This window comes from Vidua chalybeata, chromosome 19 (assembly GCF_026979565.1).
Source record: "Vidua chalybeata isolate OUT-0048 chromosome 19, bVidCha1 merged haplotype, whole genome shotgun sequence".
Taxonomy (NCBI): domain Eukaryota; kingdom Metazoa; phylum Chordata; class Aves; order Passeriformes; family Viduidae; genus Vidua; species Vidua chalybeata.
In genome coordinates, this window is record NC_071548.1 from 11,302,446 (window position 1) to 11,319,706 (window position 17,261).

At 35.9% G+C, this 17,261-nt stretch overlaps 1 protein-coding gene across 6 annotated transcripts in view; it reads right to left on the reverse strand.

The window, feature by feature from the left end:
- Positions 1-17,261, reverse strand: part of STXBP4 (syntaxin binding protein 4) — a 67,399-nt gene that overhangs the window by 29,947 nt on the left and 20,191 nt on the right. For 3 of the 6 annotated variants that reach the window (XM_053960184.1, XM_053960188.1, XM_053960186.1), the window contains 9 exons: positions 16,309-16,391; positions 15,718-15,814; positions 14,287-14,399; positions 13,538-13,624; positions 12,549-12,614; positions 6,692-6,868; positions 4,344-4,460; positions 3,876-3,955; positions 2,506-2,636 (listed from right to left, as the gene is read on the reverse strand). In XM_053960184.1, the coding sequence (XP_053816159.1) occupies positions 2,506-2,636; positions 3,876-3,955; positions 4,344-4,460; positions 6,692-6,868; positions 12,549-12,614; positions 13,538-13,624; positions 14,287-14,399; positions 15,718-15,814; positions 16,309-16,391 (951 nt within the window). Of the gene's footprint in view, positions 1-2,505; positions 2,637-3,765; positions 3,816-3,875; positions 3,956-4,343; positions 4,461-6,691; positions 6,869-12,548; positions 12,615-13,537; positions 13,625-14,286; positions 14,400-15,717; positions 15,815-16,308; positions 16,392-17,261 lie in introns of all 6 variants that reach the window. The other 3 variants (XM_053960189.1, XM_053960190.1, XM_053960185.1) reach the window with 2 other exon arrangements.

Genomic DNA, 17,261 nt, shown 5'->3' on the forward strand with positions numbered 1-17,261 from the left:
GGAGATAAGTATGTTCCAGGGTTAATCAGATTTTGATCATTACCAGTACCCCGTGTATTCCTTTTCTAAATTTGTAATAGAAAAGAAGAAAATGCTATCTCTATTCTTTTTAGCATGATTTGCACCATATGGTCTACTAAGTGCAGGCAGCAACTACTTTTAAATGCTGCAGTTCTTCACTGAGGCATTATTATCCACTGTATGATGGAAGTAATTTCAAGTGTTCAGGAGATGCTCACATTCTGTAAAGTAGAACAGCCTCTCAAGGCTTGGTTTCTAAAAAGAGCTTACAGTCTTTAAAGAAGATGAGGAATGGCTCTTTCAAGGGATGAGCTTGATTATTCTGTTTATTACTTCATTATTTGCATTTTGGGATCTGGAGGATCCTGAAGCAGTAAGCCCTGGAAAACGAGTTGTTATTTTTTTTCCAGAGTCTTCGCTTGAAGAATTACCAAAGTGCCTTCACAGAGCTGTCACTCAGCCTGCAGAGCTGAAAGCTGATCTGCAGCAGTATCACAAGGCAACATGTTCTTTAAGATTTTCAGGAATACATTGAACTTCTTCAAGCCTCTTCCCTCAGGCAAAATGTCAGGCTATTACAGAGGAAGGGGATAGTTTGTGTGGATAACTTATAAATATGTCATTTTGACCTGGTTGTCAAGGAAGATTTTTTTACAAAGGAAGCAGTTTTCTGTTGGAAAAACACTCTACAATCTTTTCTTGGCAACCAGACTTTGTTTCACATGTATTGTAAATGAATCAAAGAGGAATTTTGGCTGGGGCTACTTTACTTCATATTTACAAGAATGAAGCAAATAATGAAAGAGAACTTCTATTTAGAAGGTAAAATGTATCACAAAGGTATCCCAGCCAGACATTCTGATCCACTGAGCAACCTCAAAAATATTAACTCCAGTTCTCTCTCTAAGAATTCAATAACAAATTATTATGCTGTGGACATCTTCCTGGAAAAAGGAAACCCTTCAGTCTTTTTATTATACTTTTTCTTTGTGATGGATGATATTTATGAAATGCCACATACACAAGAGCCCCCTTTCTATGACAGTCTACCTGCAAGAAAACGTCAGATCACATGAAGTTTTAGAGAGAAGCTGGCAGAGAACACTAAACAGAATGCTATTACATAGTTCCTTTGCCTTAACTACCTTTTTTTTTGGAGGGAGAGGGAGAAAAAAACCAGTGAGGTTTAAAGCTTTAATCTCATACCCAAGCTTGTCAGAGCCCAAATCTATCTGTAATGCTCTCCAAATCAGAATGAACTCAGAAAGATGACGTTCAATCTTTAAATCCTTCTCTGCAGACCTATTTTTTATTCTCAGGTTCATAAAATGGATCCCTGCTGTGGCTCCAGAGCTTTCTAACATGTATTCTACCTATTATGTTTGACATAACCACATGTTAGAATTCAGCTGCATTTAGAACCAAAAGTTTTCTTTGCACAATTTCCTGTGTAGCATAATAAGACCAATTCAGTGTGACAGAACTATTATTGTCATTGGTGGAAAAACAATTCTCTCCTCTCGTGGTCACTGGTTATTCTTTTCACTCCACCAGTAACTCTAACTCTAATATTCTGGACCCTTTTGAACAAATTTTATCTTCCTATTTTGCTTTCTTTGCTATAGAATGAGTAATAAATGAATGCTTCATAAATAACATCAAAAAACTATTTTTCATATCTTATTTTCTTAACTCTTTCAGTCTCTTTCTAAATTAATTCCTGAATGGTCAAAGCTATTAAAATATTTGATACAATAATTATGGATAACCATAATTAACAATCTTTCCCAAACCTCCTGTGATGTACCATTTCTGTTCCATTTTTGTAAATCAAAAATGGATTAAGAACTGACATGCCTGCTCAACTATAGGCAAATACCATCAAAATACACAATCATTTCAATGATCTGAACCAGGAATTATATGATAATTCTTATGATATGATGTTCCTTAGATTTTCAACTGATGCAGTTTATTACAGTCACTCTCATAAACTACCATCATTTTCACCAATGGGGACAGATTTCTGTTCATGACCTGAGGACACACACAGATATTTCCAAATGGAACTGCTGCCTACATTCATTCCCTACAGCAATAACATCTTCATTTAGACACTTTGGTACATGTTTATGTAAATGCAGCAGAATAACATTTTGTAAATATTCTAGTATGAAAACCAGAGCATTTAAGTAATGAAATTCTGTTTTACATGTTTCTGATAATCTTCCTATTCCTCACTTTGGTATTAATTTTGTGCTTTAAGTTTTCCTGTGAAGAACTGTACTCTGGAATAACTTTATATTCTAATTATAGTTTGATGAAGATGCAGCCTGAGCTGACACTGAACCTGCTCTGTCCTTCCATGCTAGGAATGATTTATTCAGCCAGTTCACATTCAATTTTAAATGAAATTATCCATCTTCTTGGCTGATGAACTGATACCAGATTTCAAAGCACACAGAGATGGACACACTCACTCACAATCTACTTCCAAAATGGCCCGGATAGACTTGGCAAGGTCCCTGGCTTCTGCTGCAAGAGCTGCTGTGACAGTAGGTCCGACCCTTCCCAGCCGAGCCAGAAGTGCTTTAGTGGACAGTGTTCTCCTGTCACTAAGATAATAAAAAAATAAGTGTTTATTTGTAATATGATAAAAGGAAACTGCTCCTTTTAATAAGGTAAACTTGTTTTTCTAAAGTGGTTTTGTTCTCACTGTATGAACAAAAAAGATTCACACTCTCAAATCAGTGAGTTTGCCCCAGCAGCAGTCCTGGCTGAACAATGAAGGTATTTGGAAAGTTCAATTCAAATAACATTCAGAACTCAAAATGCAGTGTCAAGGACTCAGAGGGTGACAGGAAAGGAACCTGAATGGAATTTTCATAGCAACATTTAAGAAGGCACACTGCTTCATGGGACCCAACTCTTATCTTCTCTGCTGTCTGAATCAGTTTGTCACCTTGGCTTAGCATTTGATAATTAATCCATTCACTAAAATAAATTCTATGCACTTCATAAAACAGGCAACATCGTTGCTGTGTGCAGTGCCAATGGGAACTGCATCTCACTGATTATCTACGATATCCTAGTTGGTCTGAGCTTGCCTAGGTTTTTTGAAATAAAATTCCAGTTCACTTCAATTAAATACATCTGATTTTCTTGAGAGCTCTATTGAAAAAAAACTGCAGGAAAGAGACTGAACTACTTTACTGTTACATAAATATTAATGAAATGCTATCTGTGATATATAGGCACAATCATGCCAATTTTCTGAAGGACCAAAGGCTGCTTAAATCTTCTTGAATATTCCCAGCAGCTTTTAAAACAAGAAAAGTAACAAAATGTAAATGTATATACATTTAATCAATTTATTTATATGCTACTGTATTCATTGTGAGGCAAAATCACCTAAGAAAATCTAAAGAAAAAAATTAAAAAATAATAACCCACTGTTAAGGCTCCTTGCATTTTAACTAATCATTAGTACATTATAATTAATTTATGGAAACATCCAGACAATCATAGCTATGTAATTACTAACTGTTTTAATTTAATTCAGAGGTTTTTAATGAAGCTGCATCCTGAAAGCCTAATTTATAATTCATGCCATTCCCTCTCCTTCAATAAAATGACACACACAACTATACAGCAAAAGTATAGAAAAAAACAGCTACAAGGCAGTTTTTTGAGACTTGGAAACAATAGTACAGTTCTTCACTATTAATATTGCCATTTCATTACCTTAAAATTGTTGAGGAAGTAGAGTTATCTGAAAGTATTTCATGCACAACCTGTTGGTCATAGTCAAGAAGTTAACAGTTTATAAATTAACACAGTCAAAAAGTTAATACCTTATAGTTTGATGTTCTGTTTGGGGGTGGGGGACTTGATTTGCAATTAAAGAGTCTATAAAGAGTCTAGTGTCTCCCAGCTAGAAGTGCAAAAATGAAAACCAAAATGTTATAACCCCTTTAAACAAAGTAAATATAACAACATCATTTTTTTGTTGTTGTTTCATCACATTCCAAAGAATTATCAACTATTAGATTTCTGCCTTTTTCTTCTGAAGAGTTTCACAGAAATTGATAGAGTTTAGGTGGAAAAAAATATCTGATGATTTTAATTTGTCCAGTATAGCAAAACTCAAAGATTATGTAAACCTCTGGATGGATCTGCACACTTACACATCATCTATATTTCTAGGAATGAAAAGATCTCTGCAAACTGGTTTATAGCCATTTTACTATGCTCATTCCTGACAAACATCAACACAAACCTTTTCCAAATATGATACTGTTAGAAATGAAAGGCAAAGTTACCTCTACAAATTGTAGCAATTTTTCAGTGGCCACCTCAAAGGTCTTCCTGGCTGACTCTGATTTCCGCAGCTGGCAGTCAAGCACTGTAACCCTCTTTCTCAAGTCGTGAATGTTCTCCTGGGAAAAGTATTTTAAGGTTTTTAGTATCATAATTTTCCTCCATGGATCACACAGAGACATAGTGTCTGGAGTGTTTAACACGCTCTTTTCTACATTTCTGTAAAACATAAAACTGGAATGCCTGAGCAGCTGGCAAATCAGCTCCAAACTGCAGCAGATTTTGGCAACTGATAGAAAGGTAAATTAAAATTCGAAGATAACAACAGGGGTAGGGCTGAAAATTAAGAGAGTTTGAACTGACTGATGAATGGATCAAAAATATCAACCTTATGGTGACACTATCTCAGCACGGTGCATAAACAGGCAGAACAAACTCAGTCCCCTAGTTTGCATCCACACATCCGCTGGCCAACACAGTAATTATGGCACATCTTGGAGGAAATTACCCCCTAGGATGTCTCTGCATGCACTTGTATAACCTATTGATCAGTGTTATGCATCCCTCCCTCCTTCAGGACAGAAGATGTGAGCTCTGTTAGTTCCAGCTCTGGAGGCTCTGGGTTCATTAGAGTTCCTGGCACTGTTCCTATGACAGGACCATGAGTAAAGTCCTCACATGTACCTGGGCATGTCTGTTGAGCACAGCTGTCTGCTGGACACAAGATCAAGAAAGATCTCTCCAAAATACAGAAAAAGCACTCTAGTTAAAAATAAACTTTCATCACACTGCAGGTGATCATTCTGAAAGCCCACAACCTACTCTAAAACCCTTACCAAAAAAATCACCAAAACCCACTTACTAACTTTACTGGAAGCAAATAATTTGTTTGTATACACTGTACAAAGCAGCAGAATCATCATCCCCCTGAAAGTCAAAGAATCTGTTGATTCAAACACCTTTTTTTTGGCAATTTCACTGTCCACTCTGGAGAAGAAGCTGGTGAAAGAACTCACTCTTTCACACTAAAAAAGTGAGAGGGACCAATCCGATTTTTATTTATGCCTCAACATATGTTATATTCCGTTTACTGAGTGTGTTTTAGGGGGAGATTTACTCAGGCATTAAAGAAAAAAAAAAAACAGCTGTGACCCTGCCTGAAACTTGGTTCCTGTAACTGACTCCCCTTTTACAGCAGGATGGGACAAAAGGCTATAAAATGGAGTTGGCACCTACTTGATACTGCTTCTTTTGGATAAGAAATACAGAAATACAAATCTCCACACAGATATTGTAGTACTCAGTCAGAATTTCAGGAACTCAAGCTAGAATCTCTGTAACAAATCTCCAAGAAAGCAACCCACACTCTATGAATTTCTTAAAATTTGGCTATTTATAGAAGTCCTAGAAAACAAACAGAGATGCAAGAACGCCTGACATAAAAGATGGAGCATCTCACCCAGATGTTCAGAAAGAACATCCAGGGGGTGATTCACCTCATCACTCACAATCAGATGATTGGAATTCCTCCTGGGAGCCACGGGGACTTCCTAAGCTGTTCTCTGCAAGCTTGCTTGCCCCAGAGCTTGACTTTACCTTCTAATATCTTGAAATATTAAATTAATTCTCAGGATGAAACAAGGCAACATTCCAGTAGGTTTTCTTCACCAGGTCATATGCACAGTAATTTTTCATGAGAAAAACAAGGTAACCTCACAAATGCCAACCTGCCTGCACTTGTTCAAACTGTGTCTAAAACACAGGTTAGGAGTCATGAAAAAAAAATATCTGAAGTGCATCAAATACTTTATTTCTTAGCCTGTTCTGAAATGCCTCACTGGAGATGAAGTAGACTTAAAATATAAGGCTCAATTAATTTATTTTTTTTTCAGGATTAGTAGCATTCAAATTGATTTAAAAAATTAAAAACCTTGATTAAATCTAAATTTACTTTGGAACAGGACTGGACTTTATGTGGTTATTTGCCTAACAGAAACATAAACCTGAAGGCTTTTTCACATGAGTACAAAAGCATACAAATATATGCAAGGTGTAGTCTTTAAAGACAATGTATCTGCAGCCCAGAAACTATTCCATGCTTAAAGCTTGAGATGTGCCATTCTGACCTATAACCCACATATGCTAGGAGTTCCTGGTTTTCCAGCCCAAAGACGTTTGGATAAAGGAAGCCTTGTACACTTCACATTACCCTCTTCAATCCACATCATCCCAGTTATTGAATAATAAAAGACAAACAGTGACCTACTTTAGAAAAGCAGATGAAAAGAAAATGAAAACCAGATACATGACAACAGCAAGGAAACCATGGTAACTGACAGGCTTTGCTTACTTTATTATGGCCAGAATGCTCAGTAAGCTGAGCCTTCAGCTCTCCAATTTCAGCCTCTAACAGGCGAATCACTTCTTCATAGTCCATCTCCATTCCCCGGGCCTGCCTCTGTGCAGCCTCTGCAAGGTGAATTCTGCTGCGCAGGGCTCTTGTCTCCTCCACAGCTGCCTTGGCTTCCTGCAGATTATATAATTCAGTGGAGAAGTTACAACTCCAGCTACCAAAAAAAGGAGCATTAGCTCACAAGTACTGCAGTTGGCATCAGGGTTAACCGTTAGTGTTCATGGTTAGAGGGCTAAATTGCTAATTTTTAACATTATGATGTGCAAATGGAAACCAGGTATGTACAGAGACATATTTTTCCTAATAAATTAAATAACAAGTTCTATAATTACTGAAAATCTACTTGAATGAAGAGTTTTCTTGAAATGCACCAGATGCTGTTGATCAGTCCCATTGCTTCCACACCAAAAAAGTACCTTAATGAAATGTTACTTCATTTCAATTTAATTGCCTGAATTCACATTCTAGTCACAGCTCACACATCATGTAGATGGACTTTTAATGGAAGTCATTCAGTCCACACTCTTTTCAGAATCAGTGCTTTTTAATAAAATTTATTTTTCTGCCTCGTTCCTGGTCCTATTATGCTCCTAATAGCCTGGATTATCACAGAAGAGTGTTAGATAAAACTTATATATAAATAATGTACAGAAACCAGAAAATCAGAAACTGCTAGCTTTTAATTCAGCTAACTTAATCCCTAAATGTTGCAAAATCTCCTTTCGAGAAAGATATTGCTCAGTTCATTTTAGGACTGAATATTAATTGAAGTTAACTGATTAATAAATTAGAAAGCCAAATTAAAGGTCTGTACAACTAATAAGTTTACACTCATCTAGGAATAAAACAAACTGCTCACACAAAACGTACAGGCTCACTGGCACCCAAATCACTGAACCATCTTTCCCCTCAGCTATTAATCTGTAGGAAAAGTCACTTAATATCAGTTTTCTGAATAATTAAAGTTATCAGATTTCAATACACAAATTCACAGAGCTAGACGTTTTTTGTAGAAGTTGCTCAGTTAAGGATACTTAGGTGAATATTCTATTCCTGGTCTACCTATTACATCTTATAATTATAATTATATCCTGGTTGGGAACAGAACTAGAGGGAAAACAGGTGGGTGTTTCTCCTCCCATAGAGGAGAAACACACAATAACTTTTTACCATGGAGGAAACAACCTTCTAGAAGCTAGGTTTGAAATTGCAGTTTCTAAAAAACCTAGATGACCAGATTTCCTGTTTTGTGGAAGAAATGGCATATAAAAGGTGTCATAATAGAAATGTCTAGAGAGGTCAATTAAACTTAAAAATGCAGACTTAATTCTTTCCTAACATAGAAGCATTTGTCCTGTACAATCAGTATCCTTCAAGTCAGGTTTTCCTGTATTTTGTGATAATGTTCTTTCTGTAAAATGCTCTACCAATCTCAGCTTCATATGACTTTTAACCTCTACACTGTTAGTCTTAATAAACAATATATTCTGAGCCATAAATCAGCTAATCTCAGTGACATATAACCAGTAAATCACCTTCCTCATTTTTGCAATATAATACCAGTTTGGATGGTGGCCAGGGACATCCTGGTTTCCCAGAAAATAGGGCAGTGGAAGTAACCACACATGTAGAACAGCAACACCATTAGTGAACACAGGTGACATTGGTGTTGTATAATTTAGAGGTTTCTGTTACAGGGCACAAGCACTAAGAGATCCATTTAAGTGACCTTTAATTTGACAGTAAGAAAATCTTTCTTCTTTTTTTCCTTTGGAAGCATTAGGTGAACAACACAAGGACCACCTGCACCTGGAAACACAGACTCATCCCAAGCTTATTGCTCTGTGTGTGTTTTTCCTCACGTTGGTGTCAGAGTTGTGTGTTTATAGCACTAAAAGCAGCGTGAGGGTCATTACTGCCCACACTCCCTGAAAGCACAGCAATCACCCCTCCTGCAAGCTGCTCCTGGCACTTCTTTTTCCTAGAAACAATTCAGGGAACACAGGGACTTCTAAGAAGTTATCAACCTACAGAAGTAGAGGTCAAATTATTGCCTCTGGGGAGGGCATTTTCTTGATTTTCTTGCCACTGTAAGAAACAAAATGAGTCAACAGCAAGAGCTGGCCACTGCTGCTACACAGGATGAGTTGGGAGCCTTCAGTAGCAAAGGCATCCTTGGGAAATAGGCTGGAGGTGGGAAAAAGACTCTTGGAGACAAAAGTGAAAAGATGCTCTGACGTTAAGTTTGACTAATATAAATGAACACAGAGGCCTTGAGAAAGGGTGGCATCCTAAAAACCCACACTTAGGAATTATTTAAATAAACTGACATGAGAAAAGTGAAGAGAAAATTGCTATTATGAAAAGGGAGGTCTTGATTTTGAAAGAAGACATCCTTGAGATAAAGGTTTAATCTCTTATAATCCAGAATTGTCTTTACTCCTCCATTGTTTTTTCAGAACCCCGGTTGTTGAATATTAATTTCTCTGTAATAGCAGACTAAGTATGACCAGATTTCAACAGTGAAAGACCTAAAGGAATAATTAAGGAACAATGGCTTCCTACATTACAATGAAACAATTACACACACTACAACTGAATTAGTAAAATTGTTTGACACACCAGAGCGGTTTGCTGGAGCAGAGGGGCGCAAAGGGGTATGATTCCATCAGGTTCTCATTCTCCAGTTACTGGAATTGGCACTGTAGGGACAGTGGGTTCTCTCACCTGGCAGGTAAGAGGGCCCCATCAGTGAAGAATTGATGGGTAATACCCACTTCAGCAACATGAGCTTTTGTCCTACTCAAATGTATGAAAAAATTGTCCAAGGCCAGGCTGGACTGGGCTTGGAGCAACCTGGGATAGTGGAGGGTGTCTCTCCCCATGGCAGGGGGGTGGAATGAGATGAGCTTTAAGGTCCTTTCCAACCCAAACCAATGTAGGATTCTAAGACACAACAACTAGGGGATCTGCAGCTCCTAATATTTCAATTATATAAACACCTCATGGGACCCATTGTCCTGATCTGGAATGAAGCCACTACAACCAATAAGGAACTAACAGCTGGAGGAGAGAAGCTGAATCCTCAAAAAAGCAATTTCAAGGTACAGGTTTCTTCCTAAGGCAGGTTCTATTTCTTCCTTGGATAAATTTGAGTGTCAGAAGGTTTTATCCAAGTTTTATTCCAGCCACCACAAACACCAGAACTAAGATATTCTTTTAAACCATGTGAAAATTGTAGTTACAAATCAATCCTGCTTGTTGATTAATTCTACAAAAATTGTATATTGAAATAATACTTTAAAAGAACTTTGAATATCTTTACTGTATATTAAAAAAAAAAAAAACAAACCAAAACTAAAGAAATAAACTAAACAATTCTTTTAGGCAAGGTGAAATAGATTAGGTACTGCTTCCAAAATAGCAGTCATTCAAAGCCCTGATTTTCCCCTTAGAGAAAACAACCACAGAGTAGCAAATATCAGCCCTATGAACCAAGTCCAGGAGTTTGGGATACTACAAACAGTGTCTTATCTTCACAACCTCTCCCACTTCCTATGTTTAGCTGAGTGCTCCAGCAGACAGAAACTGCCCAGAGAAAGCTGTAGTACAGAAGGGATCATTGAAACACCCCAGGACTCTCAGGCAGCACAGGATCCAGTCCAACTCCTCCAGGAAGACAGAAGACATCATTACAGATTTCACATTCATGCTCTTGGCAAGACTTCAGGTACTCAGAAGTTCCTTTATGTGTTTTGTGCCAATTTCAGCTAACATATGATTTCAAGGAAGCCCCAAAGATATAGTGCTATATCACTACTTCAAAGCAAAAACAGATCAATTAATGAATTGTAATTGTCTAATTCCAGTATCAGAAAATAATTACTACCTCACTGCAAGTTTAACAGGATTTCTAATCTTAAGAGTTTATTCATGCTGTTCGTTACTGAGTCAAGCACTGTTTAATGAGTTGGTACTAACAAAGCATGTTCATTAACCAGAATATTTGTACCCCTATCTTAATTAATCTGTAATCTCTGCTATTCACAATTAGTAGAAAAGAGAAATACCACGAAATATACTTCAATATATGATTGGTAACCTAAATCCTCATTTAAAACCTTGTTTTTTCAGGAAAGCAGTAATTTAAAAAAAAAGTTTAAATTATGCTGAAGTCAGAAGACCTTAAGCACAGACTTAATTTTTTTTTTTTTTTTTTTTTTTTTTACATTGGTTGGTTGTTACTTTTAATCAGGCCATTAGGGTTCAATAATGCACTCATTAACTCCTTTCACTAACCAGCTCAAGCAGGAATGCACATCATAAGTTAAATGGCAACTTGTACTAAAAGTAGCCTATTTTTAAAAAACTTATCACCATGAATCTCAGTGCCAATATTGGTTTTAAACAACAGAAATATATATATATAGTAATATATTTAAAACACTTGAACATGCACCAAGGATAAACAGAAGAAAATGTCCATTAAAAGCCCACTTTTATCTCCTAAAATAGATCACACAATGCTATAATTATATATAATTTAGTATTTCTCTTTCACTTCATTACATGGAACCCTTTCAATGCCTACAAGGAAATCAGTATTTATCCCTGGGAGGTTTGCAGGGCAAAACTGTATTTTACCACCACACAACAGAACCTGAGAAAAATAAAAGTGGGAGGACCTCGAGTGGTGGCAAATGGGCACTGCTGCCACTTAAAACATCTTAAACCAGCCCTGTCCAAGGCTGCCTTCCCAGGAAAAGAAGGTTTGTACTGGCGATTGTACTCTGTAACAGCTTTAGTCTGGACTAATACACTGAACAAGTGTTCTGGTCTGGAACAACACAGTCAACCCATTAGAGAATGGGAACTTCAAGTGCATTACTGGAACAATCTTCCAGTTACATTTTATCCAGAAGGTAACCCAATTTATTTCCTACACTGTACAGGAGGAAACAACACAACACTAATGCAAAAAGCTTCCAAGCAATCTCTTGTATATTCAAGAAATAAAATGTGATAATGAAGGTGTTCAATGAATCTTATGAGCAAAATATAAAACTTATCTTAATAGAGGAGATTTTTAAACTTTATCTTGCATTTTTACATGACATCTGACATGAGAAACCTGCAAAGAATAGGTGCAGTAGTGCAGGAGGGAAGGAGAAAAGCCAGCTCATTAGAAGGAAAAGCTGACAGGGTGTTCAGGAGGAAGAGGGAACAGGAAAGTTCCTTGGTTTTGAATCCAGGTTATAAATGTGATGAGACTTATATTTAATCGGGAATTTCCTTTAAGAGACACAAGGAAGTCAAATATTCTGATTTATTGGCTCATAATTATAGATAGATTTGCAGGCAGGAACAAGACTTTCCTCAGAAAATCCCGAGTACAACTTTTTTTCCTGATAATTTTTTCACACTTGGTTGACATATAAAGTAGTTAATGTTAGGACTGTAAATTAGGCAACTGTTGCCTAAGAATAGCAAAATCTCTTCAAAAACACTTAAGACTAGAAAGGTTCTACTACATTATTATCCCACTTCATTGATTCAGCTGGTCTCAGGGTTCCTATCTCAATTCAATAGCAGAGAAATAGATTACTGCTCTAAAAACTGAAGAATCAATTTTCCACCTTTAATCAAAAGCTCTGTAGTAACACAAAAACCACCTTTGTGTTGAAATCAGTGTGAAAGCATAGTCTATACGAGCACTAAGAGAAAAAGAAGTGCTCATTTTTCCCTTCCACAAAAAAAAATTAAAATTTTTAAATTTTTAGAGACTTCAACATACTTGCTTGACTACTTGTAGCTGCTCTGCTAACTGCTTCTGTAAGTTCACAGATTCAGACAATTCTTCCTATTAAAAAAAAAAAAAAAGAATAATAAATAAGTTTGAAAGAGAAACAGTTTTGGTCCTAAAGCAATTAGCTCTTTCAAAACTACAGATAACAATACTTAACTTCTATCAACAGCTTTTATAAAACCTGCGATAAAACCATCTCTAAAACCTAACTTTTCTGTGAGTTCATCAATCCTGTTTAAGTTTCTTGAGTATTTTAGAATTATTTATTGAACACTTCTGGGATATGTGTAGAAGTGTGTACAAAATAAGGCCATTTCAACCCAATGCTTCTGTAATTTACAGAAAGACATTTTTTGGACCAAGGGGCAATTTTTAAAATTGTCTTTATCCCAAACCCAGTACTCCTGTTCAAGAACCAGAGTTATGTATGCTGAAAACAAACCTCCTATCTTATGGTTTGTTAAAAAAGAAAACCAGGACCATGGGAATGTGGCAGCAACCTGGGGTAATTAAGAAATAATATTTATTGCTTTAGGACTTGAGAATTTCATAATGTCTGGGAAAATATGTATTAATTTTGCACATAGATTAATTTATCCTCTGTTCTGATTCCTTTCAGAAGTATCAGCACACTCTCAGACTTGCAGTTACTAGCATCACCCATTTTTAAATAAAATTGCCATGCAAATCAGTAATTTCTCCAAATTCACTTCTGTGAAATGTCTGCTTAGTCTCATTTCTCTACAGACCAGATTATAAAATGTGTTAGCATTCAGAATAATGGCTAAAATTCACTGTCTCCACAAATATATTGTAAGCAATCTTTAAACACGATTAGGACTGTTTGCACTGCAATTTTATTTATCTATGAAAAACTGCACATGAAATTAAAAAAATCAGTAAATTTCTATACACACTCAAAAAAAAAAACCTCTAGACTCTTGAATAATTTAAAGCAAATAAAAAATAAGTGTTACCTTTAATTTGCTCATTTCTTTTAAAGATTCATTTCTTTCTTTCTTAAGTTTTCCCACATCATCCTCCAAGGAATCACAGGTTACAAACTGTGTGTATACAAATATATAAGGTTGGAATGGATTGCTAAGTGTGTCTTCCATAATTTTTACCATCTTCTATTAAAAGTTCTTGTTAATAAAATGAGAAGAAAATCTTAATTTTAGGATGATTTATAGATCTGAAAATGCTACAAACGTTTAATAAAATTTTAAGCAACTTATCTTCCAAATGAACAATTACTTTCTCTTTTAAAATGGATTAATAAAGTGCTTTTAAAAGTATCAAGAATACATTTCTATTTTAATATTTTAAATAATAAGGCATTTTATTTTAGTGTTCATATACTAAAAATGCTCTTTTTAAAAGTCACCTCTAGAATAAAATGATTTTCACTGTAGCAGTAGTTCAATTCACTGGGCCCAGTAATTGTTTCTCACTCACACAGGTTGTAGCAATCCAAATTCTATTAAGAAACCTCAGTAAATCAATGTTGTCCAGGCTTACAACAAACCACAATTTAATTACATTAATTGCTTTCTACAAATTAGGCTGCTTAAAAAAGCTTCACAGGAACTAGGTTAGCTTAAAGAACCCCATGCTGCAGAGCTGTTTTAAACATCTGCCCAAAATCTGGAGTTATTTTACATACAATAAACTCTCTGATAATCTCCTCCCAACTGTTAAAACACTGACCAGGCACATATTTTACCTGTGAGTCCTGTAAGCTGGCAACTTCACTGATCCCAAAGGTTTCAGATTTGTGGCCATCACCAGTTGCATTTGATTGCACAGACAACAGATTCCTTGAAACTTCGATGAAATCTAGGGGAAAAAACAGTTCAGATTTTGCTGCGGTAGCCTGGAAGTTCAGTTTAGTAAGAGTTCACTGATGCAACACAACTGCCAGTATCACCATGAACAGCCACTCTGATAAAGCATTTTTCTAAAGGAAAAAAAGAAAATCAGAGAGAGCTCTCCAAAGAGAAAGTTCTGGTAAAGCTGGTAAGAATAAAAATGCCCAAACACATTGGGGAATGAAATATCCTCAAATCAAATTGTGAAGGAGAAAAGAAAACAAAGGTGGTGTGAAGTTCACCTTCAAAGTACCTGAGATGTTCTGCATTTGGCAGGTGTCTGTGAAAAATGAAATAAATCTGCACAACAGGTATACACACCTGCCCTTCCCAATGGATTGACCTTACCAGAGAGAAAGTAAAAAGGAAAAAATTCCTGCTAGCTCAGAGCTCATGGTTTCCTTTTCAGGCCCTTTAAACCCCTGATAGAGGCTTGGTAAAATTGATGTTGACCAAATTGAAAGTTTTAAATACAAACAGTCTCTAATGCACAATCAACATGGCTTGGATTACCAAGACATTTTGGATTTAAAAAAATCTGCTACACTATGAAAGAAAGGTGGAAATATAAAGGTCAGTTTACTCCACATAAAGTCTGATAGAAGATCCAGTATCTTTCTCGCTGAAGATCTTTTTGGATGTTTAAGTACAAAATATTATTTTTCACATACCAGTGTTTTTCATAGACTTTAGGAAAAGTAAAATTTCCATCAGTTTTAACATCAGAACCATCATGTCTCACAGTTTCTGAAAAATATTTCTAAATTATCCGTGTCATCAACCAAAATTGTTACAACCACAAAAAGCAAGTCATTCTCATCAGAATTAGGTTTAGCTGGAAGAATTGTGATGGTCTCCCTGCAAACCTGTTTCTATATGCAATAGTTGAAATCTTCTTGCTTCCCACATACTAAAATTAAGTGATCCATCTGTTTATTTGCTTCAAGAAGCTTCTTTAACCATCAAAACTCTCCCAAGCAATTTCTGGAAAAATTACAGTTCCCTATTGTCAGAAGAAAAAATTAAAGATTTTGTGAGCATAAAATAAAACTTTCCCAAGGCTGCTCTTATAAGAAAAAATAAATTTGTGATTTGCAATCCCACTACTTAATTTCAAGTAGAACTTCAAGCTTATTTTTATGTAGCAAAATAAAGTTCTTGCCTCAAATTATCACTTTATTTGCAGCAGCAACCCAATACTGACAAGAAATATATTAATAGTTATTATCTATAATTTCTGAATTCCTACTTTTCATTATTTTCTATGGTAATTAACAAATTATTACCTCCAAAAGACACTGTTCCTTTAGAATCTTTATGAAGTTGCTGCCTTAGGGCTTGCTGCTGTTCATCTGTGAGCTGAATCCCAAGATAATTCAGTGCCTGGAAGGAAAAAACTTATTTTGGAGTGAAAAAAGAAAGGACTAAGGATAATGACTGCAGGGACATGGGAGAGTAATTAAAGAGCTACACTTCAAAGAGCCTTTGTATCCTGGTACACTCTCACTGACAACACTTTTATTCCGGAGCCACTCAGTGACTTTTCCTTCTAATTGAGAGATGTTCAGATATTATTTAACCTTGAATACAGATGAGTGTAATAAGCAAACCCCTTTGTCCTTAATAACTGCTTTAAAAATCCTGAGGGATGTTCTGATTCCCAGAAGAGTTAATCAGTAATTAGATTAACAAAAACAGTGATTTGCCCAATACATAAACTGAAATATTGGCCTGCAACATGAAAGAACTACCCAATCAGAAAATTCTGTGTGTCATTTATACTTGAAAAGTTTGTCAGCCTAGAAATACTGTCCAGATGTATTACCTGCATCATGAAGGGGGAGAAAGGAGGACTCAGAAGATTTTTAAGTATTTACCCTCTCCAGCTTTTCTGTTTTGAGATGAATACTCAAGTTCTTTCCTTGGGCCTCATAATCATCATTCTGGCTGGGGGTAATAACTAAGAAATAAAAAAAAATAAAGTAATCATGATTGCTTTGAAAAAAATTGATCTGAAACTCTGCTCATCAAGTAGATGCCAGCTAAATACCGACTTGCCAAAAATACATGTTAATCCTTAGACTGACTTCTTTTTTTAAATGATACAATTGTAATCAACAAAAATTATGGGCATCAATCACTTCCACTATCTTTTTTGCATAAAAAAGTGACAAATTAACAGAAAATAACCAGGAATAGCTTTGAGTGATCCATCAAGCATATGGCTTCTCCTTGTGGTATTTTCTCTTCTCTCAGAGATACACAGATACTCAGGAAACAGCAGGGGAAACACACTTGTGAATTTTAAGAGAGAACTCCAAGACACACCCTTAGTGTAACTGACAGTTGACACTGGCACATGGAGTGATCTAGAAAACACTGGGGAAAGAGAGGGAATGACCTGCTCTCAAATATGGGAGGGAGCTTAGGCTGAACTCTGCAGGCTGCTCAGTATTTTCTCCTGGGAAGGAACTCTTCTCCAAAAACTCCTGTCCATTAGGCCATCACCCTTATAGTCAGAAACACAAGTTTACATGGGTTTTTTGAACTATCACTTTGGATTTTAGATGTATGCAAATAAAAACAATTCACTGTTTGCATTCTTTATCACTATAACGTAGGTCTCAATCATTTCATTAATGAATTAAAAAGGTACTGAAATCAAAACCAGTGTTTGACAAAGATCTTGCAATTTGAGATTCTCTCTAAAGGAACAGAAGGAATCACAGAGAATTCTTTTTTTTTAGAATTTTTTTAGTTTCACAGCATATCTGTTTCCAAGCTCAAAGTAATTTACATTCTCTTTACATGCCAAAAGCATAAATCAAAA